This window comes from Schistocerca piceifrons, chromosome 8, assembly GCF_021461385.2.
Source record: "Schistocerca piceifrons isolate TAMUIC-IGC-003096 chromosome 8, iqSchPice1.1, whole genome shotgun sequence".
Classification (NCBI taxonomy): domain Eukaryota; kingdom Metazoa; phylum Arthropoda; class Insecta; order Orthoptera; family Acrididae; genus Schistocerca; species Schistocerca piceifrons.
In genome coordinates this window covers 152,218,165-152,241,168 of record NC_060145.1, presented here as the reverse complement: position 1 = coordinate 152,241,168, position 23,004 = coordinate 152,218,165, and the positions used below count along the sequence as shown (strand labels likewise).

Genomic DNA, 23,004 nt, shown 5'->3' with positions numbered 1-23,004 from the left:
ATTTCTCTCCAAGTAGGTAGACATCAGCAAAATATTTTCACATCTGGAGGAGAAAGTACAATAATTATCATTTTGAGTATGTTATCACTAGTCATATTTTGTTGTTATCATACTCCACATAAGTAGCTATCACAGTTGCCTCTGCCTGTCCACGTATAAATTGGACCATGTTTGCATCCCTGAATGCTCTCTTTTATGCTGGGATTGATGGAACACAATGTGTGAACAAATGAATGAATGTTATGGTAGGTGTTTTGTAAACAAAAACCTGTTTATTTTCACAGTATTCAAGTGATTGATACAGAGACAGCTGAAGAATATTCATAATTTCCACCCTAGATGGTTCCTGAAATTTTTTAGTCAGAATTTCACTATGTATCAGTATATGATATATACTGCACAAAGCAAGAGTTTCTACTGCTTGTCTTCATGCTTGCCAAACTCTACTTTCACCAGCAAGTTCATCAGTCTCTCCCAAATTATGATCATCACAATAAAATAATAGAAATTATGGCTTGCACAGAAAAATTTAAGTAATCGTTTTTCCCGTGTGCCATTTGAGAGTGAAACAGTAGAGAGACAGCTTGAAGGTGGTTTATTGAACCCTCTGCCGGGCACTTTGTCGTTGATAGCAGAGTAATCATGTAGATGTAGATGTAGAAATTGAGAACGTTTGGAGCATTATGGGTAGGGCCCAACAACCATCATGGGATTTTGACAATCTAATGCACCAGTCGGACAGAATTTGTCATGATATCCCTCTGCAGGACATCTAACAACTCTATCAATCATTGTCAAGCTATATAGCTGCTTGTATAAGGGCTGAGGTGGACCAATGCATTACTGACTTAGTTTGTGAAGTTCTTTCTATTGAATAAATCATCCATTTGTTCTGAAACTGTAATAATTTGTCTGTCTGTACATCCACATCGCATCTTCTGATTTCTATCCCATTTAGGTAATATCTTCATGGTGCATTTTTTTTGTTTTTCTTAAAGTGGACTTCAGTGTATCAGATATAGTTTTGTGATCCACATGGTTAATGGCTTTGGTAAGCTCACAGATCATACCAACAGAATAACATATTTTATAGCAGTGCCAGCACTTCTTTCAAGTTCTTTGTTTTGTCTGACAAAATTACAGTGTCATCGGCAAATCTCAAACTTTTTATTTCTTCTCCCTGAACTTTAATTCCTACTCCAGATTTTTCTTTTTTTCCATTAGTGCTTGCTCAGTATATACATTGGATAATATCTGGAATAGGCTACAACCCTGTCTCACTCCCTTTTCAACCACTGCTTCCCTTTCATGCCCATCATCTCTTATAACTGCCAGCTGGTTTCTATATGAAATGTAAATAGCCTTTCCCTCTCCATATTTTATCCTTACCAACTTTATAATTTGAAAGAGAGTATTCCAAATGACATAGTCTAAAGCTTTCTCTAAGTCTACAAATTCTATAAATGTGGATTTGCCTTTCCTTATCCTATCTTCTATGAGAAGTTGTAGGGTCAATATTGCCTTGTGTGTTCCTACATTTCTCTAGAATACAAACTGATCTTCACTGAGGTCAGCTTCTACCAGTTTTTCCTTTCTTCTGTAAAAGATTCAAGTTAGTATTTTGCAACTGTGACTTATTAAACTGATAGTTTGGTAATTTTCACACATGTCAGCACCTACTTACTTTGGAATTGGAATTGTTATATTCTTCTTGAAGTCTGGGGGTATTTCACCTATCTCATACGTCTTGCTCACCAGATGGAAGAGTTTTGCCATGTCTGGCCCTCCCAAGGCTATCAATAGCTCTAATGGAGTTTTGTATACACCTGGGACTTCTTTCAACTTGAGTCTTTCAGTGCGTTGCCAAATTCTTCATGCAGCATCATATCTCCCTTCTCATCTTCATCTATGTTCTCTCCCATTTCCATAATATTGCCCTCAAGTACATCTCCCATGTATAGACTCTTTATATACTCCTTCCACCTTAAAACTTTGAACATAGCTGCTAAGGTTCAGTGACCATGTCAGAATTATATTGGAACAAATAAGCCCTTGGTCACAAATATTAAGTCACAATTGACCTGGTTTTGACGCTACTATGAGCGTTGTCTTCAGAATTAGACTAACTGTTCTAAAACATATTAGGTATATAGTACACTAATAAAATTAAAGTTTGTACTGACTGGAAAAGATGCAGTACTTACAAGTCACATATTAAAAAAGATCTGAGCCGGAAAGGCGACGTCATGAACAGTTATGAGATGGCGAGCTGCTAAGGGCTCCTCGTACAGTGAACAAGGGTTGCAACGAGACTGAGGTGCCCACTTTAGAAAGTGTGGGCAAGTAAACATGGTGTTGCTATGAGCGCCATCTAGTAACCGCAGAAACGACTAGTAGCATCGAAACCAGGTCAGTTTTGACTTAATATTTGTGACCGAGGGCTTATTTGTTCCAATATCCTTCCAACTTTCTGCTTTCCCCTCTTTGATTAGGACTGGTTTTCCATCTGAGCTCTTGAATTTCATACAGGTAGTTCTCTTTCCTCCCAAGGTCTCTCTAACTTTCCTGTAGGCAGCATCTATCTTACCCCTAGTGACATCTGCTTCTACATCCTTACATCCTTACATTTGTCCTCTAGCCAGTCCTGCTTAGCCATTTTGCACTTCCCATTGATTCACTTTCACCTGCTTCATTTACTGCATTTTTATATTTTCTCCTTTCATTGATTAAACTCAATACCCTTTGTGTTACCCAATGATTCCTACTAGCCCTTGTCTTTTTACCTACTTGATTCTCTGCCTTTCCTCTCTCAAAGCTACCCATTCTTCTTCCACTGTATTCCTTTCCCCTGTTCTTGTCAATCATTCCCTAATTCTCCCTCTGAAACTCTCTACAACCTCTGGTTCTTTCAGTTTATCAAGGTCCCATCTCCTTAAATTCCTGCCTTTTTGCAGTTTCTTCAGTTTTAATCTGCAGTTCATATCCAATAAATTGTGGTTGACTCCACATCTGACCCTGGAAATGTCTTTCAATTTAGAACCTGGTTCCAAAATCTGTGTCTTACCATTATATAATCAATCTGACACTTTATGGTGTCTCCAGGTTTTTTCCATGTATACAACCTTCTTTCATGATTCTTCAAACAAGTGTTAGCTATGATTAAATTATGCTTTGTGCATAATTCTACCAAGTGGCTTCTATTTCATTCCTTTCTCTCAGTCCATATCCACCTACTACTTTTCCTTCTCTTCCTTTTCCTTATTATCAAATTCTAGTAACCCTTGACTATTAAATTTTTGTCTCCCTTAACTACCTGAATAATTTCTTTTATCTCATCATACATTTCCTCAATCTCTTCGTCATCTGCAGAGCTAGCTGGCATATAAACTTGTACTACTGTGTTGGGCATGGGCTTCATATCTATCTTGGCTACAATAAGGCATTCACTATGCTTTTCTTAGTAGCTTACCTGTGTTCCTATCTTGTTATTCATTATTAAGCCTACTCCTGCATTACCCCTATTTGATTTTGTATTTATAAACCTGTATTCACCTGACCAGAAGTCATGTTCCTCCTGCCATTGAACTTCACTAATTCCCACTATATCTAACTTTAACCTATCCATTTCCCTTTTTAAATTTTCTAACCTGATTGTCCAATTAAGGGATCTGACATTCCATGCTCCGATCTGTAGAATGCCAGTTTTGTTTCTCCTGATAATGATGTCCTCTTGAATAATCCCTGCCCAGAGATCCAAATGGGGGACTATTTTACCTTCAGAATATTTTACCCAATAGGATCCCATCATCATTTAACCATACAGTAGAGCTGCATATCCTTGGGAAAAATTATGGCTGTAGTTTCCCCTTGCTTTCAGCCATTCATAGTACCAGCAACGCAAGGTCATTTTGCTTTATGTTAAAAGGCCAGATCAGTGAATTATCCAGACTGTTGCCATTGCAACTATTGAAAAGACTGCTGCTCCTCTTTAGGAATCACACATTTGTCTGGCTTCTCAACAAATACCCCTCTGTTGTGGTTGCACCTGCAGTACAGCTATCTGTATCACTGAGGCACACAAGCCTCCCCACCAACAGGGGCTGAGGGCAGTATTACTACTTTTGAGTGAACTGATAAAATTTGTAATCTCCTTATGGCTTGTGTTTTTGTAACTGATACCTGTTGGTGGTGCACACAGTGTCTGCACAAACAAATGTTACACATTTGTATTTGGTTGTTTATTTCTGAGTCCAGTGTTTATGGCCACTGTCAGGAATTAATCATTGCATTTGGTGATCAATATTTTGACAGTGTCATAATTTCTGCCATAGCTATTTTCTGGGGACTCCATTTTATTTGAGTCACTGTTTTTGTTTGTTTCTTGTTAAATGATGTTCCATAAACTTTTTCCCTTATTGTTAGTGTTTCATTTTAGGGGCATATTGCATGTATCTTTCTGTTTTAACAACACATGGAGAAGTTCACAATACAGATGGTAGTTGAGTTCAAAACTTGACTATCGTTTTTCCCCTGAATTAGGCAGAGCTCTCTCTTTCTAGCACAAAATGTACTTTATTCCCAGGAATTATTCACTTCTTATTCTTGCTGCTATTTGTTTTAGAAGAAATTAAGTGCTGTAAGAATATGTTTAAGAAAGAATTCAGTTTTCCAACACTGTCTCTTTTATAAATTACTCCCCAGAAACTTCCCTTAATTTCTCTCTAAACGCTGTCATTGAGTCATTGTTTATGATTGTGCGATGCATTATTTTTCTTCTATGATCTGTCCTAACTGATCAGTATATTTTATTGTTAACATTTGAGGATCATATTCAGATAAACTATTGAGAATTAGGTTTACATCAAAACCACAGCAGGTGGTTTGAGCTTGAAATAAATTGTCGATAGATGTTACCCTATGTCATTCAGTTCTCATATAAAATTTTACTGTGAAAAATAACCCAAGGCTGAACAGTAACAGCTCTATGTACACATAGCCAATATGCTACTATTTGACATTAAAGTCTCTACAAACAGTGATTCTCCAATTATATCTGCATAATCTTACTGAAAATGTTTCATCTGCTTTGTGAACCTGATACTTCCTTCTGATGGCCTTTAAACAGTTGGTACTCAGGCTTACATAGCTGGTGGACAAAAATATCAAAACACCAAAAATGCACCACATTACAATGCCTAATACAGTATAAGAACATTGATGCCATTAAAAACAGCTTCCAGTCATCTCAGACTTTATAAATACAGGTGCAGTATGGTTTTCAGGGGATTCTTATACCATTCTTTCTGTAAAATAGTGACAACTTGAGATAACAATGATGTGGTTGGATAGTAATCATGTACCCTTCTCTCCATAGTAGACCACAAACACTCGATAATATTCAGATCTGATGGCTGTGGTGCCAGGGTAGATACAACGTTCATGCTCATAGAAAACCAGTGATGGATGATGTGAGTAGGGTGGATAGGAGCCCTCTTATCTTGGAACATTAAACCATAGGATTGTCCTGATCAGCCAAAATACTAAGCAGTACTGAGATATTGCAGAGTAACCACAGAGCCCAAGGAATACTACAATAAGGCTGTCAAAATCATTACTAAACCCCCACCACGTTTCACTCTTGGAATGTAAACTCAGCCAGAAGTTGAAAACAATGTTCAACTAGACTCCCCCAACCAAATGACAATCTTCCATTGTTCCATAGTCCAGTTTTTATGGCTTTGTCACTACATTTTCCTGTTATGGAACATTTGCATCACTGATAAGTTGTTTTGGAATTCCAGCTCACCCTGCAGTTTTCAGCTCCCTTCATGCTGTTTTGGTGCTGACAGGTTTCGTGAGTATGAGTTTCAGTTCTGCTGTGGCTTTTGCACTGTCATGACCACTCAACACATTTATCTGTATAGTGTCTTGGCAAAGGATGCTTTTCTTCTTTCTCTGTATGTAGCATAAATCCTTGATATGGTGCCTCTTTAAACACCAAACTCTTCTGCTCTCTTGGTTACAGGAGCCCCCACCATAAGGGCACCAACAATTTGTCCACATTCAAATTCACTTAGATCTGACATAATGCATTCACAGCTGCACAGATCACTATTCTGACCATGAATGACACTTGCAACATGTTTAGGACATTGCGCAGGAGTCAGTCACAGTCAAATAAAACAGCACAACCAGCTCTTCACTGGGATCTGTATTTATGTTCAAGCATACATTTCTCTTGGTGTTTCCATATTTTTGTCCAATCCCTGTATGTTTCATGATCCGCTATGGTGATACAGCCTCACTATTGTGACGAGCTGTTCAACACAACACCCATTAATTTCAAGGGCCTGAAACTTGACTTGATTTTTTTCATTTATAGCCACTCCCTCTTTCTTCTTGTTGGTTGTATAGTAGTATGATACTAGCTTATTTCTGTCAAGATGAATCTGTTAAATTTCAGTAATTTCCATCTGATGTTCCGATATGTATAACTATTTTTCAGAAATTATATATATCCTTAAATTTTTCTCTGTGTGGGAGAAGTTCGTCCTTTTTGTTTGCTGCCATTAATTTCAGTATCTATTTCATCCATGGGTACCTGGACACTACATCTGGTGCCACTGATGAGCTTGACATACGATCACAATTTCCTTGAATGTAGTGAGAAGTCTTTGTAAGATTCTCCCACATAATCACACTTGTCCATCTGACATCTGAAAGTATTTCATTTAACATTTCTACACATATGGTCCCATGCCTTGATTTGCATCTATTAGGCAGCAGTCATTGTTATTTATGAGGTTTGACATTTCCAAATTTGAACCACAGCTATTTCACATGCCCATGCCCATAACTAAAGGTTTTAAGTTATTCCCTGAGATATGACATTACTGCCTCTTTATTTACTATTTTGAACACCTAAGTCTTTCTACCTGATTAAATGCCCTTTGAACTTTGGCAGTCATTTTTGCTGCAACTGCCTCATGGTCACTGATTTTTGGTTTGGACATCCTCAAAGAGGTTAGAACTATTTATTGCCATCTAATATATTTCTGTCATTAGTAGATTTCCAAACTATTTGCTGTTAGTGGATTTTCAGAGAAAGCATTTAGCATTGTTTAGCAGTATGTTTTGCCATGCCCACCACTTACTAAACTGTGATTATCTCTTCCAATTGTTGGATGATTACAGTTGACTCTAATCATTGCAATCTGATTAGGGAATATATGTATTGGTAAACTGAGGTTCCTTCTAAAATCTTCAGTTTCATCTCAGAGTGAGTCTGGTGGTCAGTAGAAGGACCTGTTTATAAGTTTATGAAGAAGAAAATATTATAGCTTCAGTCCTCTTTTATAGGGAATCTGTAGTTTACCAGCGGATCTACCCCACTGATAAACTGTGCCACTTGCTTTGAAATGTAACTATTTTTATGCATACGCATTTGCCTTTCATAGCTGCACCTCTGTTGAATCTAGCTGAAAAGTGATTATTGAAAGAAGGCTTTTTTAAATTATATTTTCACACCAAGCTACAGTTTATTAGAAGATTGAGTCTCATTTACTTAAATTATGCACATCTAATCAGTTAGGCACATATTACACTCAGTTATTGTCCTATAATCTGATTTTTTGATTGCTGTAAGCAAACACTAAAATGACACAAAAATTCTTGTGTGGCAAACAAATATTTAACATAGTCACAGAACTATATCTGTACTACACTATCAGTCAAATCAGAATGAAAATGATGTGCACCTGTATATATAATTGGGAAATAACATAGTTCATGTCTGATACCTTTGCCACTGTGAGCATTATAACAGTTACACCTTCACAATTCAATTAATCATTTAAACAGTCAAAAAATCCTGGAATAAACTTCTGGACATGAAAATTTAATTAAAATGGTGTCCACCCTACCTCTTATACAAACTTACACTAATTATACCTATAAGCTGGCTATTGTTGTTTGCTGGATTTTCATAGTTTACAATTGTAGACCTACATTTCTAAGTAATTGAATATTGGGGGGGAGGGGGGGGGGGGAATATTCATTTTAACTAGTACTTTTATATATTGTAATTTATGTTGAATTATGCAAGCTAGTTTACCTAAATATGGAATTTTATTTCTGTAACAATGTTTGTGCTAAGAAACTAATTACACTGAAACTAAATGAGAGCAAAAGTTGCTAACATATTCTCACTATTAGCTGTATAAGTGCTATAGTTATTTATATGCCTTTTTCAGCTACTCTATCAGGAAGTTAGTAATCAGGTGTGTGTTTACAAATGAACAATGATAGCAAAAACTGAGATTATGAGTATTGTGTAATTAACACAGTTTTCATATAAACTAATCACACTAAGAGATAATGGAACAAATGTCATAGATAATAAAATTAATTTGAATAAGCTCTGAATCAATATTCAAAGTCTTTAGGTACTGTGCCCATTCCATACAAATGATAATATTGAAGATATTTTAAAATGGCAATAATAATTTTTGTGTGTGAGAGAAATATAACAGATGAAGGGGATCCACCTGCTTTGTTACAACTTCAACTATAGTTACACTTCATATTTGAGTTACTCTGAGGTATCCACATAACATGGCTCAGTCTGATTGTGACTCATTATTCATGTATTCAAAGACACTGTTCTTCTACTTTTTATGAACTGCACAATTTAATTTGTCTATCAGAATGTTTCCAGTCTTTGCTTCAGATTGATATTGTGTCAAGATCTATTACAATTTTTATCAGATAACACTTCCAAATCAATAACTGCATTATCTGAAATTCCAACTAACAGCATCTTCTAAATTTATGAAGATATTAATCTATTTCTGTGGGTAACTTCTGGCCCTGTATATGATGCTCCAGTCTACGAATCAGACACATTGATAGAGGTTTCATACAAATATATTTTCTGTGGTAGACATTGGTGAGCTAAAGATAAATGAACAATAGCATGCAAAGTTGTAGAATAGCAGAAATTCTGAGAGCCCACAGGCAGCAACCTCGGCACAAGAGTGTAGAGTAATTCAGTATCAAAGACTAAAAACTGTTTTATAATATCATTGTAACAGTCTTTGGTGAATGTTGTGATTCATTTCAATGTACTGTGATTAGATTGTTTGGGTTAGGATAACGATGGAGCTGTATGTGGTGTTACCTCTGTGTATTACTTCAACTATAATGGGTGATTGGTATGATGTGAAAAATATGTTTTTGTGGTTCAGTGTGTGAAGGAATCTAATATTATGTCCTATGCTTTGCTCCTTTGCCTGTGACAACCTATAACATATACGAGGTTTGTTAAAAAAATTCCAGAACTTCATTCAAAAAATTTTTCTGCACTTACCTTTTAATTATTGTGCATGGTCTCCTTCCAAATCTCTCTACCACAACTAATACACTGCTCCCAACATTGTTTCCACTTCTGGAAGCAGTCTTGGTAAGCCTCTTGCTGGATTATGTGAAGCACCATCTATGAATTTTCTATTGTCTCATCTTCATTGCAAATCTTCATCCTTTTAATGGGGTTTTCAACTTTGCAAGTAAAAACAAAGTCTACAGGAGCCATGTCTTGAGAGTATGGAGGATGAGGCAGCACAGTGATTTCGTTTCTTGTGGAATAGTCATGCACCAACAGGGATGAATGTGTGGACACATTATCATGATACAAGAGCCATGAATTGGCTTGCCACATTTCAGGCTGTTTCCTTCTCACATTTTCTTGCAGGCATTGCAACACATCATGATATACCACTGATTAACAGTTTGTCCATGTGGCATGAATTCATGATGAAATAATCCTTCAAAGTCAAAGAAAACTATCAGCATGGCTTTGACATGTGAGCCAACCTGACAAGCATTGAAGGGAATCCTGAATGAGGGTCATCTTCAACTTTTGTGGGGTCATTCTTAAACCATGTGAAACATTTGTAACACCTAATATGGCTTAATCACTTATCACTGCAAGCTTCCTGCATCATTTAGTGTGTCTCTATAAAGGTTTCTTTGAGTTTCATGGAAAATTTAATGCAGATGCATTTCTTCTGCCCATTACACATTAAACGTAGGTGTGTCTAGGTATGCCAACTGCATTTCGCTCCAACATGCAATTAGAATAAAATTAGGAATGTTCCAAAATTTTTTGAGCAGACTTCATACGCAAGCCAGAGCTTGCTTTGCTCATTGATCTCTCCCCCCCCCCCCCCCCCCCCCCCCCCTCCCCCCTCTCTTTCTCACCTCCTCCTCCTCCTCCTGAAATTTCATTCAAGTAAAGATTATGAAATACTTCAGAGAAGATTACTGCATTTACAAAAGTATTTTTCCCCTTATCACTGCACACAAAATCAGCTTTGTGTATCTTGCTAGAAAGATTGTAGACTTAAGTAAAAAGAGACTTAAGTAAAAAGAGACTTAAGTAAAAAGAGAAAAATAATCAAATTTCTGCATTTCCATAATCAACAGTGTCCTCAACCAGCTAAAATCATGGTAACATCCATACAAAGGAAAATATTATACTTAACACAAGGAACTTTACAGTTCAATAAATGTTAATACTTGTTCACTAAGAGATGACTCATCATATAATAGTTAGTGGCATAAAGGTACAAAATGTTCAAATGTGAATAACAGTTTGATATGTGGTAATGTTATACTATGAAGTTATTTCATTAGTCACACAAGAACAGCTCAGGAAGTAGTTTGAAAATGAACAAGTACATTTTAATTGGTAATCATTAACTCAAACATGAATGCAACTGCAACAGAAATTTAAGAAATAGTATAAAATAAAAAGTGATGCCAATACTGTGATGCAAATGCTGCAAAATAAGTTTTACAGGCATAGACTACAGGAATACTGTCCTTACATCCTACGTAAAGAGAAAAATACCTTTATTGATGGAATATTGGAATATAGCACAACGTTTCCTTGTTTTGTAAGCACATTTATTCATTTTTCAACCCCAATGAATAAGGAGTTCTCAGGTGCAGCAATAGATTTAATCATGAGCGTATTCTAAGAAAACAGAAACTTACTTACCCTTCAATGGTTTTTACACATTAATTATGAAAATCGAGTTGGGACATACATATAAATAATCACAAATGAAAACATAAGATTTCGCTATTAGATGTAATTCTTAAAAAATGATGAGAACACAGCTACTCAAACTTACACAATAAATTACCATATTGCATATTTATGCATTTTATTCACAATAAATATAACAAAATAAATTATGAACTCACAGCTCTTCAACTTTCCACTGTAAATAATACATTAATAAGTTATATTTACATATTACCTGCTTTCCTCCTGTAGAGTACCTTTAACCCTGCAGATATATGTATTGCTTGCATAAATTCGTTAATGTGTCTTGAGGGTCCATGACCAGTACTGTATTACAAAGTTATCAGAATAGAATCTTGTTCTGTGTCATATAAATATTACAACTGTGATGACTCCTTCAGAGCTTCAGTCAATCAAATTGGAATATTTGGAAGAACACAGTCAGCTTCAACACTTATTGCTCTCCTTCAGTTTTTGGCAGGTATGGCATATTCAGATAAAATGAATGTACTAAGTGAAGTAGCATTAACAGTGATGTGAGACAGTCTATGTAGAAGAACTTTTGGTTGATTTTCATGACCATCTAGACAAATACAGCTCTGGAACGCAAGCTCTGGCGTGACCATTGTATCTTGACATCCTCTCTATAGCACCAGGCAACAAAAATATCACTGAAGAAGAGTACACCTTCTAGTATTGAGATTATTCCTGCACAAACAGCACCAATAGTCTTCCTCACTTGTAGCAGACACACTCCAGAAGTAATGAACATAATGCAACCAAATACTGATGACAGTACCATCTGGAACACATAAAAGTAAGAATTAACTTTAGTTCTTGAATTAACACCACAGTTTCTAAAAACTACATTGTGTAAGATTATGCATTTTAAAATCAGAGCATAGTTATGAGAGAAACACAAAACTTTTTTTAATAGTTGAAATTTTTATACTACATATGCATCATGCATTGCCAATTTTCTTATGACTAGAAACAGTATTTTGTGCTTCATCCATTTCACATAATATGATAATCTGTTTAATCACTTTGGATTTGAGAGACAAGCTGTGGATGCCTAGACAAATTTCTCATTTAAATTTAATCAGAAGGTTTCGATTCCCTGTTGTCATTACACTTTTTTCTGATTCAGTAATGTTTTCAGTTTTGTTAATATGCCTATTAAATGCTCAATAGTTTATGTTTATGTACATAAAAATGCACAAACACTCCGTGTTTCTTATTCCATGTTTCACTGTGTCACCCCCAGCTATTAGAAATCTGAGGCAAAGAAAGAAATTAATGTGTTATTTGATTAATAGTGATTTAAACAACTACTTTTAGTGCATGTTCCCAAGTCACTGTCACCAAATCATCATTTCTTCCAGTTATTATGTGCTGAAAGAATAACTTCTTTACTAAAAATCATATATCTTTTTTGGAATTTACCCAATAACCTCATAATACTGGGTGATTTAAATAATAATGCAAATGCTTGTTATATGGGTAATTTAAAATTACCAAATTTATTGAATTCATATATTGTAGTAAATGTAGCAACTTCAGACACCAGAGTAGTAACAGATTTAACCTCCAAAAGGATGGACCATGCAATAAATAGCGAATATGATTAAGATATTATTAGGCTCACATCTCTGATCATTATTACCAGCAAATTGGACAACTGATAAAAGACCAAGAAACTATTTGTAACATTCTTAACAACCATTTTACCTACCCAAATGGCACCATAACTCCAGACACAGATGCACTCAACATCCTAATACTCTGCTACATAGCAGATAAGGACTCAGAATTGATGGAAGTAAAATAACAAGAGATCAACAAAATAATTCTATGGCTAAAAAACAAATACTCAGGTTGTTGGGATGGTCTTTCCAGCACAGAACTTAAAGAATGCACAAACATTGTAGTTAAATCAATTACATATCTTGTCAGTTGTAGCATCAAAGAAGGTATGCTTTTAAAGGAGCATTGTCAGATCAATACATTAAAAAGAATTAAAGGTGGAAGACCAATGTCTCTGACTCCTACATTTAGTAAGATTTTTGAATCAGTGATTTTAGGACATCTTAGTGTGTTTCCACTACAAAGAATGTCCTTGCAGAGACCCAACGTGGATTTTGTAAAGATCTCAACACCACAATAGCTGTCACAGAATTTTTGCACCAACTCTAGCTATATAGATGAAGGAAAGCATACTATAGGCATAATTTAGGTCTCACAAAGGCTTTTGACCTCATCAATCATGCACATCTCTTTCAGAAACTTAGGGCATACACTGTCATGCACACATCTCTTAAACTCCTGTCAACTTACCTAAAAAACTGTAAACTTTGTACAAACACAAAATAATCAAAATGGGATCAGAAAAATCAACATTCAGTCCACATTGAGGTGACAAATGTAATAATATGTAGATATTATTTTCAGTCCACATTGAGGTGACAAATGTAATAATATGTAGATAATAATATATGAGACCTTATTTTGCCTGGTGTAGTGCAGCAACAAGATGTGGGAAGGATTCAACAAGTCATTGGAAGTTCCTCTAAGAATTATTGAGCCATGCTACCCCTACAGCATCCATAATTGCAAAAGTGTCACCACTGCTGGATTTTGTGCACAAACTGATCTATAGATTATGTTCCATAAATATTCAATGGGATTCATATTGTACAATCTGGATGGGCAATTCATTTCCTCAAATTTTCCGGAATGTTTGTGATGAAGCAAGCTGGGATCTTTTTACTTCCTCTCTTGTTTTGCCATCTGTCTCCTTAAAATTCATTTCTTCATTTTTTAACCAATTATGATTAACATATGTGAATGTAATCTGCATTTTCATAAAAGAGAAAAGTTGGCCCTCAGTTTCAAAGAATATAACACCAGATCAAATTTTGTGCTTAGTTTTTTGTGTATGTCATCAATTTCCTAATTTATTTTGACTATTCCTAGTTAGTATCTTTTGTTATATATTCAGTTAATTGAATGAAGTATGTTTCAGTTGTAATTTCTGTAACTTAAACATTGAACAATGTTTAGTTCCAGTACCTATTATTGTAATGATATATAAAGGCCCAATTTTTGGGCTCGAGACAGTCAGCCCACTGCTGATTTTCAGATGAGAACCCATCCTGGTTAGGTCAACAACAATGCATCAGCTTATCTGTGAAATAAGTGTAAGACAAATAGGCCATGTGTTAAAACAATGATAGTGTCTGTTCAACATGTATTGTATTATTCTATAATGGCTGAAAATGGTCTCCTAGGTAGCCAGACATAACCATGTCCAGTCAATGATCAGTTCAGTCCATATAAACACAGCTCATACCATTATGGAGCCACCACCAGCTTGCAAAGTGCCTTGTTGACAACTTGAGCCTATGACTTCGTGGGATCTGCATCACTCTTGAACCCCACCATTAGCTCTTACTAACTGAAATCAGGGCTCATCTGATCAGGTCATGGTTTTCCAGTCATCTATGATCCAACTGATATGGTCATGAACCCAGGAGAGGTGCTGTAAGCAATGTCATGTTGTTAGCAAAAGCACTCGCATTGTGCATATGCTGCCATAGCCCATTAATTTCAGATTTTGCCTCGTTGTCCTAATGTATAAGTTCTTCACACAGCCCACATTATTTCCTGTGATTATTTGATGAAGTGATGCTTCTCTGTTAGTACTTCTGGTTACACGAAAAGTGCGCGAAAGTAAATTTAAAGTTCGTCAGCGATGATTTTCCGTGGACATGTCACGGTTGTTTACGTGACGAAACGGCCGATCTTGTAAGTGCAGTTGATACAAAAAACGAAATTATAAAGTTACTACGAAGTGACATTGAGGCATTAAAAACCGAACTTTCAACCATCAAGAAAGAAAACGATACATTAATACAAGAAAAGAAGTCCTGTGTGTGTAAAAGCCATCAAACGGAAAAGCAAGAAGATCGCGGAAATACGAATGACCGATCGTACTTTAAAAACAACATTTCAAGTGTTCCCGTTGATGTCTTGGTAAACTCAGTAAGCCAAAAACCGGAAGATAAATATAAATGGAAGGTGGTGATATACAGCAAAAGGAAAAACAAGGCGACAGATACGCAACAAAAGGAAAATGACTTTTTAATAATTGGCGATTCGCTGCTGAAGAATATCGCTGTCCCCAATTGCAAGATCGACGTACGACCTGGTATTAGAACGCATCAACTCGGTAAACATTTTAAAAATATGGTAAATGCAAGACAAGATACTACAGAACCAGATTCTGAAACCAGACATAACTATAATGGGGTGTTTATACATGATGGGACGAATTCGTTAAGGAGCAGCAGTGAGGAAGAAATGGCAAGCGAAACAAGAAACATGATTCGTACTGCAAGAAATATGTATGCAGGATCTCGTCTGATACTTAGCGGAATCATAAACAGAAGGTCGGTGAGTGAAAAATATATCGCCAAAATAAACTGTGCTCTTAAAGAACAATGTGATCGTCTTGGGGCAATTTTTATAGACCCAAACAAATTCCTATGTAAAAACTCACTAGAAAAGGATGGCTTGCATTTAAATAGACTGGGGTCTGTAACGTTCAGCAGAATGTTTGCAGATGTCTGCAAAATCATTAGATGCAAGGGAAACTAATATGGCCTGAAGGGGATGAAAAATTATACACCCCAGCTGGGAAAGAAAAATATATGCACCATACAAAAAAAGACGATACTAAAGAATTTGCCCCAGAATACAGCTCACAACATGTAAACCAACAAAATAAAAATTACATAAAAGTACTTCATCAAAATATTCAATACTTTGGTAACAAAAAATTAGAAGCAGAAGTACTCCTGAGTGAAGTAAGACCAGACATATTATGCATAAGTGAACATGGACTAACTGAAAGTAAAATACATAATGTGGCAGTAAAGGACTACAAACTAGCTAGTTACTTCTGCAGATCTAAATATAAGGGTGGTGGCGTTTGTATATATATTAAAACAGGTACTCTTTCAAAGAATGTAAACAGTGAAGCTGCTACATTTCCCATAGCTAGAGAAAAAGACTTTGAAGTTACTGGTATAGTGGCAGAGGATTTTAGAGTGTTTTGTGTGTACAGGTCACCATGTGGCAATATTAGCATCTTTCTAAAAAAAGTTGCTAGCTTATTGAGAATGAATATGAAGAGAAATCTTATTATATGTGGAGACTTCAACATTGACATGGGAAAAGACACAAAAATAAGACAGGATTTTGAAGAATTGTTAATACAGCATAACATGAAAGTGACAATAACTGCACCAACAAGAGTGACTTCACAAAGTGAGACAATTATTGACAACATAATTACTAATATGTGTAACTATGAGTCACATGTAGTTCAGACAGAAATATCTGATCATCATGGACAACTAATCAGCTTTTGCAGAAGTAATGACACAGTATCAGAACCAAAACAAACAACCAAAGAAATTAGGATCATCAGTGAACAAAATAGCAACATCTTTAGAACAATGTTAAGTAAGGAAACCTGGAATGAAATCCTACAGGCCCAGAGTGTAAATGAAAAATATGATGCATTTATTTCAACAATTAAGTACCATTTTAATGTAGCATTTCCCAAAGTAAAGAGACAAGAAAGGCATCAAGATCAAACACAGTGGATTACGAGTGAAATACTAGAACAGCGAAGGAAGCTTCAGGATGTGAGACGGATGGGCGAAGCTGAAAACTATAAAATGTTAAAAAAGAAGTATAGAAAAACAATAAGAGAAGCGAAAGCAAGAGCAATTGACACCACTATAGCGAACTCAAAAAACAAGGCAAAGGCAGCTTGGAATGCAATCAATGCTGAAAGAAAGGAAAAAGATGGGTCAAACAAAGAAGAAGGTATTAGGTCAATTATAGTAGACAACACAGTGGTCACAGATGGTATGGAAATAGCAAACATTCTGAATAATAACTATATCAGTGTAGTAGAAAACCTAAAATTGGAAAGAAATAGTCAAAAACAGAAGGGTATTAAGGTACCAAAAAGATCATGCAGTACTATGTTCTTAAGACCAGTCACGGAAGATGAATTGCGGAAAACTATACAGAAACTGAAGTCCAAGAAATCAGCTGGTGATGATGAAATATCAAATCATGTAATAAAGCTGGTATGTGAGGAGATAATAACACCACTGCTGAACATAGCAAACTGTTCTTTCAGAGATGCAATTTTTCCAGAAAAACTGAAGATAACGAAGGTAGTGCCAGTGTACAAGAAAGGGTGTAAGGATGATCCCAACAACTACAGACCAGTTTCACTGATATCAGGTTTCTCAAAAATCCTAGAAATGCTTATGTATACCAGATTAGTTAACTATTTGGACAAACATAACATTCTCATGACCTCACAACACGGTTTCAGAAAGGGTAAATCTACAGAATCAGCAATTGTCAGTCTAACAGAATACATTTTACAGTCCTTAGATGAGAAAAAGGTTGTCTCTGCAATGTTTCTGGATCTTTCAAAGGCATTTGACACCATTGACCATGAAATGCTGATACAAAAATTAAGCAACTATGACATTCGGGGGCAACCAGGTGAATGGATAAAATCATACTTGTGCAACCGCAAGCAGTATGTATCATTAGGAAACTCGTACCAATCAGAAACCAAATCCATCAAATATGGAGTGCTGCAGGGTTCGGTAATGGGGCCATTGTTATTTAATGTATTTGTTAATGATATAGGTGTTGAGGAGGAAGAAAAGAAAATATTGTATGCTGATGACATGACAATACTAAATAGTGACCAAAATATGGAACAGCTTGAGAGAAGAGCATACATATCTGCAAATGTCACAGCTCAATGGCTGTTGGAAAATGAACTGGTTATAAATCTAAAAAAGACTATGTATGCAGTGTTTAAAAACAAGGAAAAGGCTGTAGACATGGATTTAGAGGTTGACGGAACAAGGCTGGAAGAAGTAGAATCTGCTAGATTCTTAGGTATTCTTGTGGATAATGAACTGAAATGGAAAAAACATATTAATAATGTCTGTAAGAAACTGAGCTCTGTCATATTCTTAATGATGCAGCTATCACAGTATTCAGACAAGAACCTTCTGTGTACAGTGTATCATGGACTTTTCGAACCATACTTACAGTATGGAGTGACGGTGTGGGGAAACTCAAACAAACAAGAGACAAAACGAGTGTTCACATTACAAAAAAAAGCAATTAGGACCATTTTAAGAAGAAAGACCTCTGAAACATGCAGAAACTGTTTCAAGAATTTAGGTATCTTAACTTTTTCATCATTATATATATACAAAACAATAATCTACATCACAAAAGGTAGTGAGGACTGGATTACAAATGCTAGTATACACACCCACAATACAAGAAAGAAGAATGAAGTACGGAGCATACCCCACCGACTGGCAATGCTAGAAAAAGGACCCCAGTACTCTGGTATCAGACTACTAAGAAGTCTGCCCAAAATCCTGCAAGATAGTGTACTTCACAATGAATTTACAAAGAAACTTAAAGACTATCTCATTGAAAAAGAGTTTTACAGTGTTGCAGAATACTTATGCCATTAAATTTGTATATATTGTTACTCATTATCAGTGATGTAAAAATGTAAGCTAAAGGTGTAGAAAAATAATTGATAAAGAATTTTAATACTTTGACATGTCCTATATTACACGTACATTTACTGTATACGATGTAATCTTACAGGATCAAATAAAATTCAATTCAATTCAATTCAACTGACAACTTTATATAAACATTGCTGTCAGTCATGAAGTGAAGGCTGTCATCCAGTGCATTGTCCATGGTGAGAGGTTATGTCTGAATGTGGTATTCACACTCTCGACACTGAGGATTTTTGAATATGGAATTCCCTAATGATTTCTGAACTGCCTGTCCAATGCACCTAGCTCCAATTAACATTCCACTTTCAAAGTTTGTTAGTTCCCATCGTGTGGCCATAATCACCTCGTACATGAAGCACCTGAGTACAAACTACAACTCTACCAACTCACTGCCCTTTTATACCTTGTGTATGCAGTACTACCCCATCTTTATATGTGCATACTGCTCTCCCATGACTTTTATCACCTCAGCATATGACAGAAACAGTAATGCAGGGCGTGACACAGGGGTCAATATTATGATTATTTGCTTTTATTGTGTATGTAAATGATATGCATCTTTCAAATTCCCATATAACTACTCACACTGAAGACACATCTCTACTGTTTTATGGTGACCATGAGATGGATATAACATATTTTTCTATATACAGGATATGTGAGGCGATTAAATATTTTAGTAACCAAGGCCCAAGAGCAAGTAGCACAAAACCAGAGGTACTGGAGTTAAAATAAGGCAATTCATGTAAAACTTATGGGAGATATTTGTGGAATTTCATCTACAGACCTCAAAGACAGTAAATTTCTTGGTCTACGCTTGTATGACAGTCTTTGGTGAGAAAACCATGTTAACTACATATGCGGGATAATAAACAGTGCATTGTATTTGTTTAGCCAACTGTCCAAAATTGTATGTAATAAAACACTAAAAAACAGTGTACTATGCCATTTATAAGCTGTGGGATAGAGTTGTAGGGGTGTGCTACTGTTGTGCACTTGAACTGAAGAGAGATGTTAGGCTGGTACATGATCTGGGATATAGGTAAACCTGTTGTGATTCTCTTGTCAAAAATAAATATCTCACTGTGCTATGATGTACATAATTGCAACACAAGAAATAAGAACAGTTATTACAGACAAAGAAGAAAATTATAAGTAATAGATCACCATCCATATATCAGTGGCTCAATGTTGTACAACGAACTGCCAGAATCGATAGGACTATGTGCTGGGGATCCATTTCAAACAAATTTAAAAAACTTTTCTTGTAAGTAAATCTGGGTTCATTGAAAGAATTCTAAGCTATAACTGTTATTTATTAACCTTTGTAGTTAAATATGTTGTTACTAAACCTTTGTACACAAATGTGATATGTATTATATCTTTGTAGCATTATTACTTTTGCAAAAGCCATCATTTGATGACTGCATACAAAAAGAAATAAAAGTACGCGTGGTGCTGATGAGATCGACACCAGTATCAATCTGAGCATCATCTTTGAACTAAGCAAAACATTATCTTTGTGTAGTTCCACCAACCAGTTCTCTGTAAGCCTTACTTGTGTGAAGGGTAAATAAGTGAACTCCTGATTATAAGGTGTTGTTTGGTGCATCTCACCCAAACATCCACCTCATATGTATTAGGATTACACAATCTGAATTGTTGTTTATGTTTGGGGATGCAAATATTATAACAGATATATTATATGTTAATTCTTAATAGCTGCTTGTCTACTGAGTAACGAGATCACACTAACTAACAAGCTAGTCAGTGCTTGTATTTGGTTGTTAGTGAGCTTTTCCTTGATGAATATGCCCAGTGATATTCTTCTATGCAGGCTACTTAACATTTCTTAATTGAAGCACATACATACAATTGAATACATCTGTTACACTTGGATTTAAGAAGAGAATAACTCATGAAGTACAGTTATGAACAATATCATCTCTAATAGTATACGAATATGTGTTTGTACATGATATATTTAACTTACAGAAATATAAAATTGATATACTATTGTGAAAAGTTATATAAAAATGGCATGATTACATATGTTTGTTGTTTGTTGGTTTTGTGCAAAGACAAACTTAGAGGAAAACGTAAAACTGTTATTCATGTTTTTAATATTTTAATTGGGAAGAGTACTCATCTCCTAAGGGAACTTTTTGCATTAATTTACAAACAGTCTGAAACTTTCATAAAATTTTCTGTTAATAGAACTTCCCTCTTTTTTATAACAAAAAGGTAATGAATCCTCATAGTGGTAGGTAAAATACTTTTTTTTAAATACTTATAAGTATATAACTTTGTCAAGTTTATTAATTATAAAAGCATTATCCCTTATCTCTGTTTCAAAAAACTTATTACTGTACCGGTGCTTTGCCTATTGGCTGTGTAAGTTCAGCAAAAACTATGAGTCCATTGATCATAATAAAACCAATTGTTGTTCCATGTACTATTTCTGTTTTCAGTATGGTGTTTGTTATATCCTCTGCTTCAGACAGCAATCCAGCAGCCAAGCATGCAAACACCTGAAATGCATCAATTTGGTCAATATCAGCTGTTTATGTGTAAATAAACTGTTGTACCTGTAAGGCTAGCAATCAGCACAGTAAAAAAACAAAATAGTTTCATAGCATGCATGTTGTTGGTGTTATGTTCTATCCAGATTTACATTGTACCTGCTTCTACTGCACCAGAAGTAGGAGAGTGTACTCACCAACTCCCCCCAGGAAAAAAAAAACATTAAATTAAATTTTCAGAGATTGAACTTGCATCTTGCCCTGTCCAATAGACATATTAAGTGTGTATCAGTTCAAAGAAAGCCAGAACATCTAATGCATATTGATCTAGTAGTATGTTCACCTTCAGCAATATCTAAACTGCAAGCAGTCATCATAAAGTTTTAATTGTGATTTTAAAATCATAAAGTTATATAATTAAGCTCCTGTTTATTTGCAAGTACATGTCTTCAGTACTGGTACACACTGAAATCCCCATGCCTCCTCTTACTGTACCATGTTTCTAGAGAAGCCTACATAAAGTAGCACAGCCCTTCGATAAAGTATTGTGTAGTAATTTTTTTCTTCTTTTGAAGAGGATCAATGCTGCAACAATCCACAGTAAGTTGGTGGAAGTTAGGGACATCAACACACTTAATCATATGGCACAGTGCTTGGATGACGTGGATGCATGAGGTGTTGTTAAACAAGTCCAGCTGACACGTCTTTCTTTGAAGAACCATAAATAACAAGAGAAGTAGAGTCACTGGTGCAGAAAGACATACATACCACAATCAAGATAAGGTAGAAAACATGAAAAATCAGGCATGGATCAGTTTTCAGCATCTTGCATGACATGTTGAAGATGACAAAGCTTCCCACTCTAGTCTGCAACTGCTCACACCCATTAAAGAAGCCTGCTGTACTGAGGCAGCAGTGGCAATATTTCACCTGTGTCAGAACAATACTTCTTTAGCTGTCCCATCACCAGTATAAAAAAAGATCAAAGCAAGCAACATGGATTCACTACCACCAAAGAATGTGAAGACCCAACCATCATTGGGCAAGGTGATTCAGACTGCCATGGTGTGACTATGCCCATAATGGGCATACCTTCACAAGAGCATACTGCCAAGTTCACCCAATGAAGCTACAGGAAGCTTTCGAAACAAAGTGGCATGAGAAGCTACAAGGGGGATGTTTTTGCTCCATGACAATGTCTTAGCTCATTCTCCACTGGACTGCTACTTATTTTGACTATCAAATGTGACAAGTCACTCAATGAGTTCTTCATTGGGTGAAGATGCCTTTACATTAGAAATATTACCAGAATGATGGTGAAGCGCTTTTCTAGGTGAAATATTTCCTGAATAGCCAAAATGAAGACTTCTACTCGTTAGATCACTGACAGTTTCTTCACCATTGGGAAAAATAAATCTGTCTCATTGGAGGACTAAAACAATCACTGAGTTTTATGTTTGCAGCTCTTCCCCCCTCCCCCCCTTACTTTGTCTTTCTCTGTGAATCTAATACAAATTGCCTCCTTCAAGCCACCTCACCAGTCAGGTCCTGGGTACACTCTTGCTTCTACAGTCTAGAAATCAGGGTAAATAATGTGCATTCCTTTATATAACTTATAGACCAGGGGTTTTCAAACAGTGAATTGTGGCTCCCAGGGATGTAGTGGACTTAACAGTAGGGACATTGCAGACTTGGCAGTGGGGACATTGTGGTGCTTTCATAACAAAAATTTTTT

The 23,004-nt window shown here is 35.8% G+C and overlaps 1 protein-coding gene across 3 annotated transcripts in view; it reads right to left on the bottom strand.

Moving 5' to 3' along the window:
• Positions 1-11,214: 11,214 nt before the first annotated feature.
• The window catches only part of LOC124711857, a 73,098-nt gene continuing 61,308 nt past the window's right edge, over positions 11,215-23,004 (bottom strand). For all 3 annotated transcript variants that reach the window (XM_047242087.1, XM_047242086.1, XM_047242085.1), the window contains exons 3-4: positions 21,120-21,278; positions 11,215-11,891 (exon numbers count right to left, since the gene is read on the bottom strand). In XM_047242087.1, coding sequence (XP_047098043.1) covers positions 11,673-11,891; positions 21,120-21,278 — 378 coding nt within the window. In that variant the 3' untranslated portion in view covers positions 11,215-11,672. The remainder of the gene's footprint in view (positions 11,892-21,119; positions 21,279-23,004) is intronic.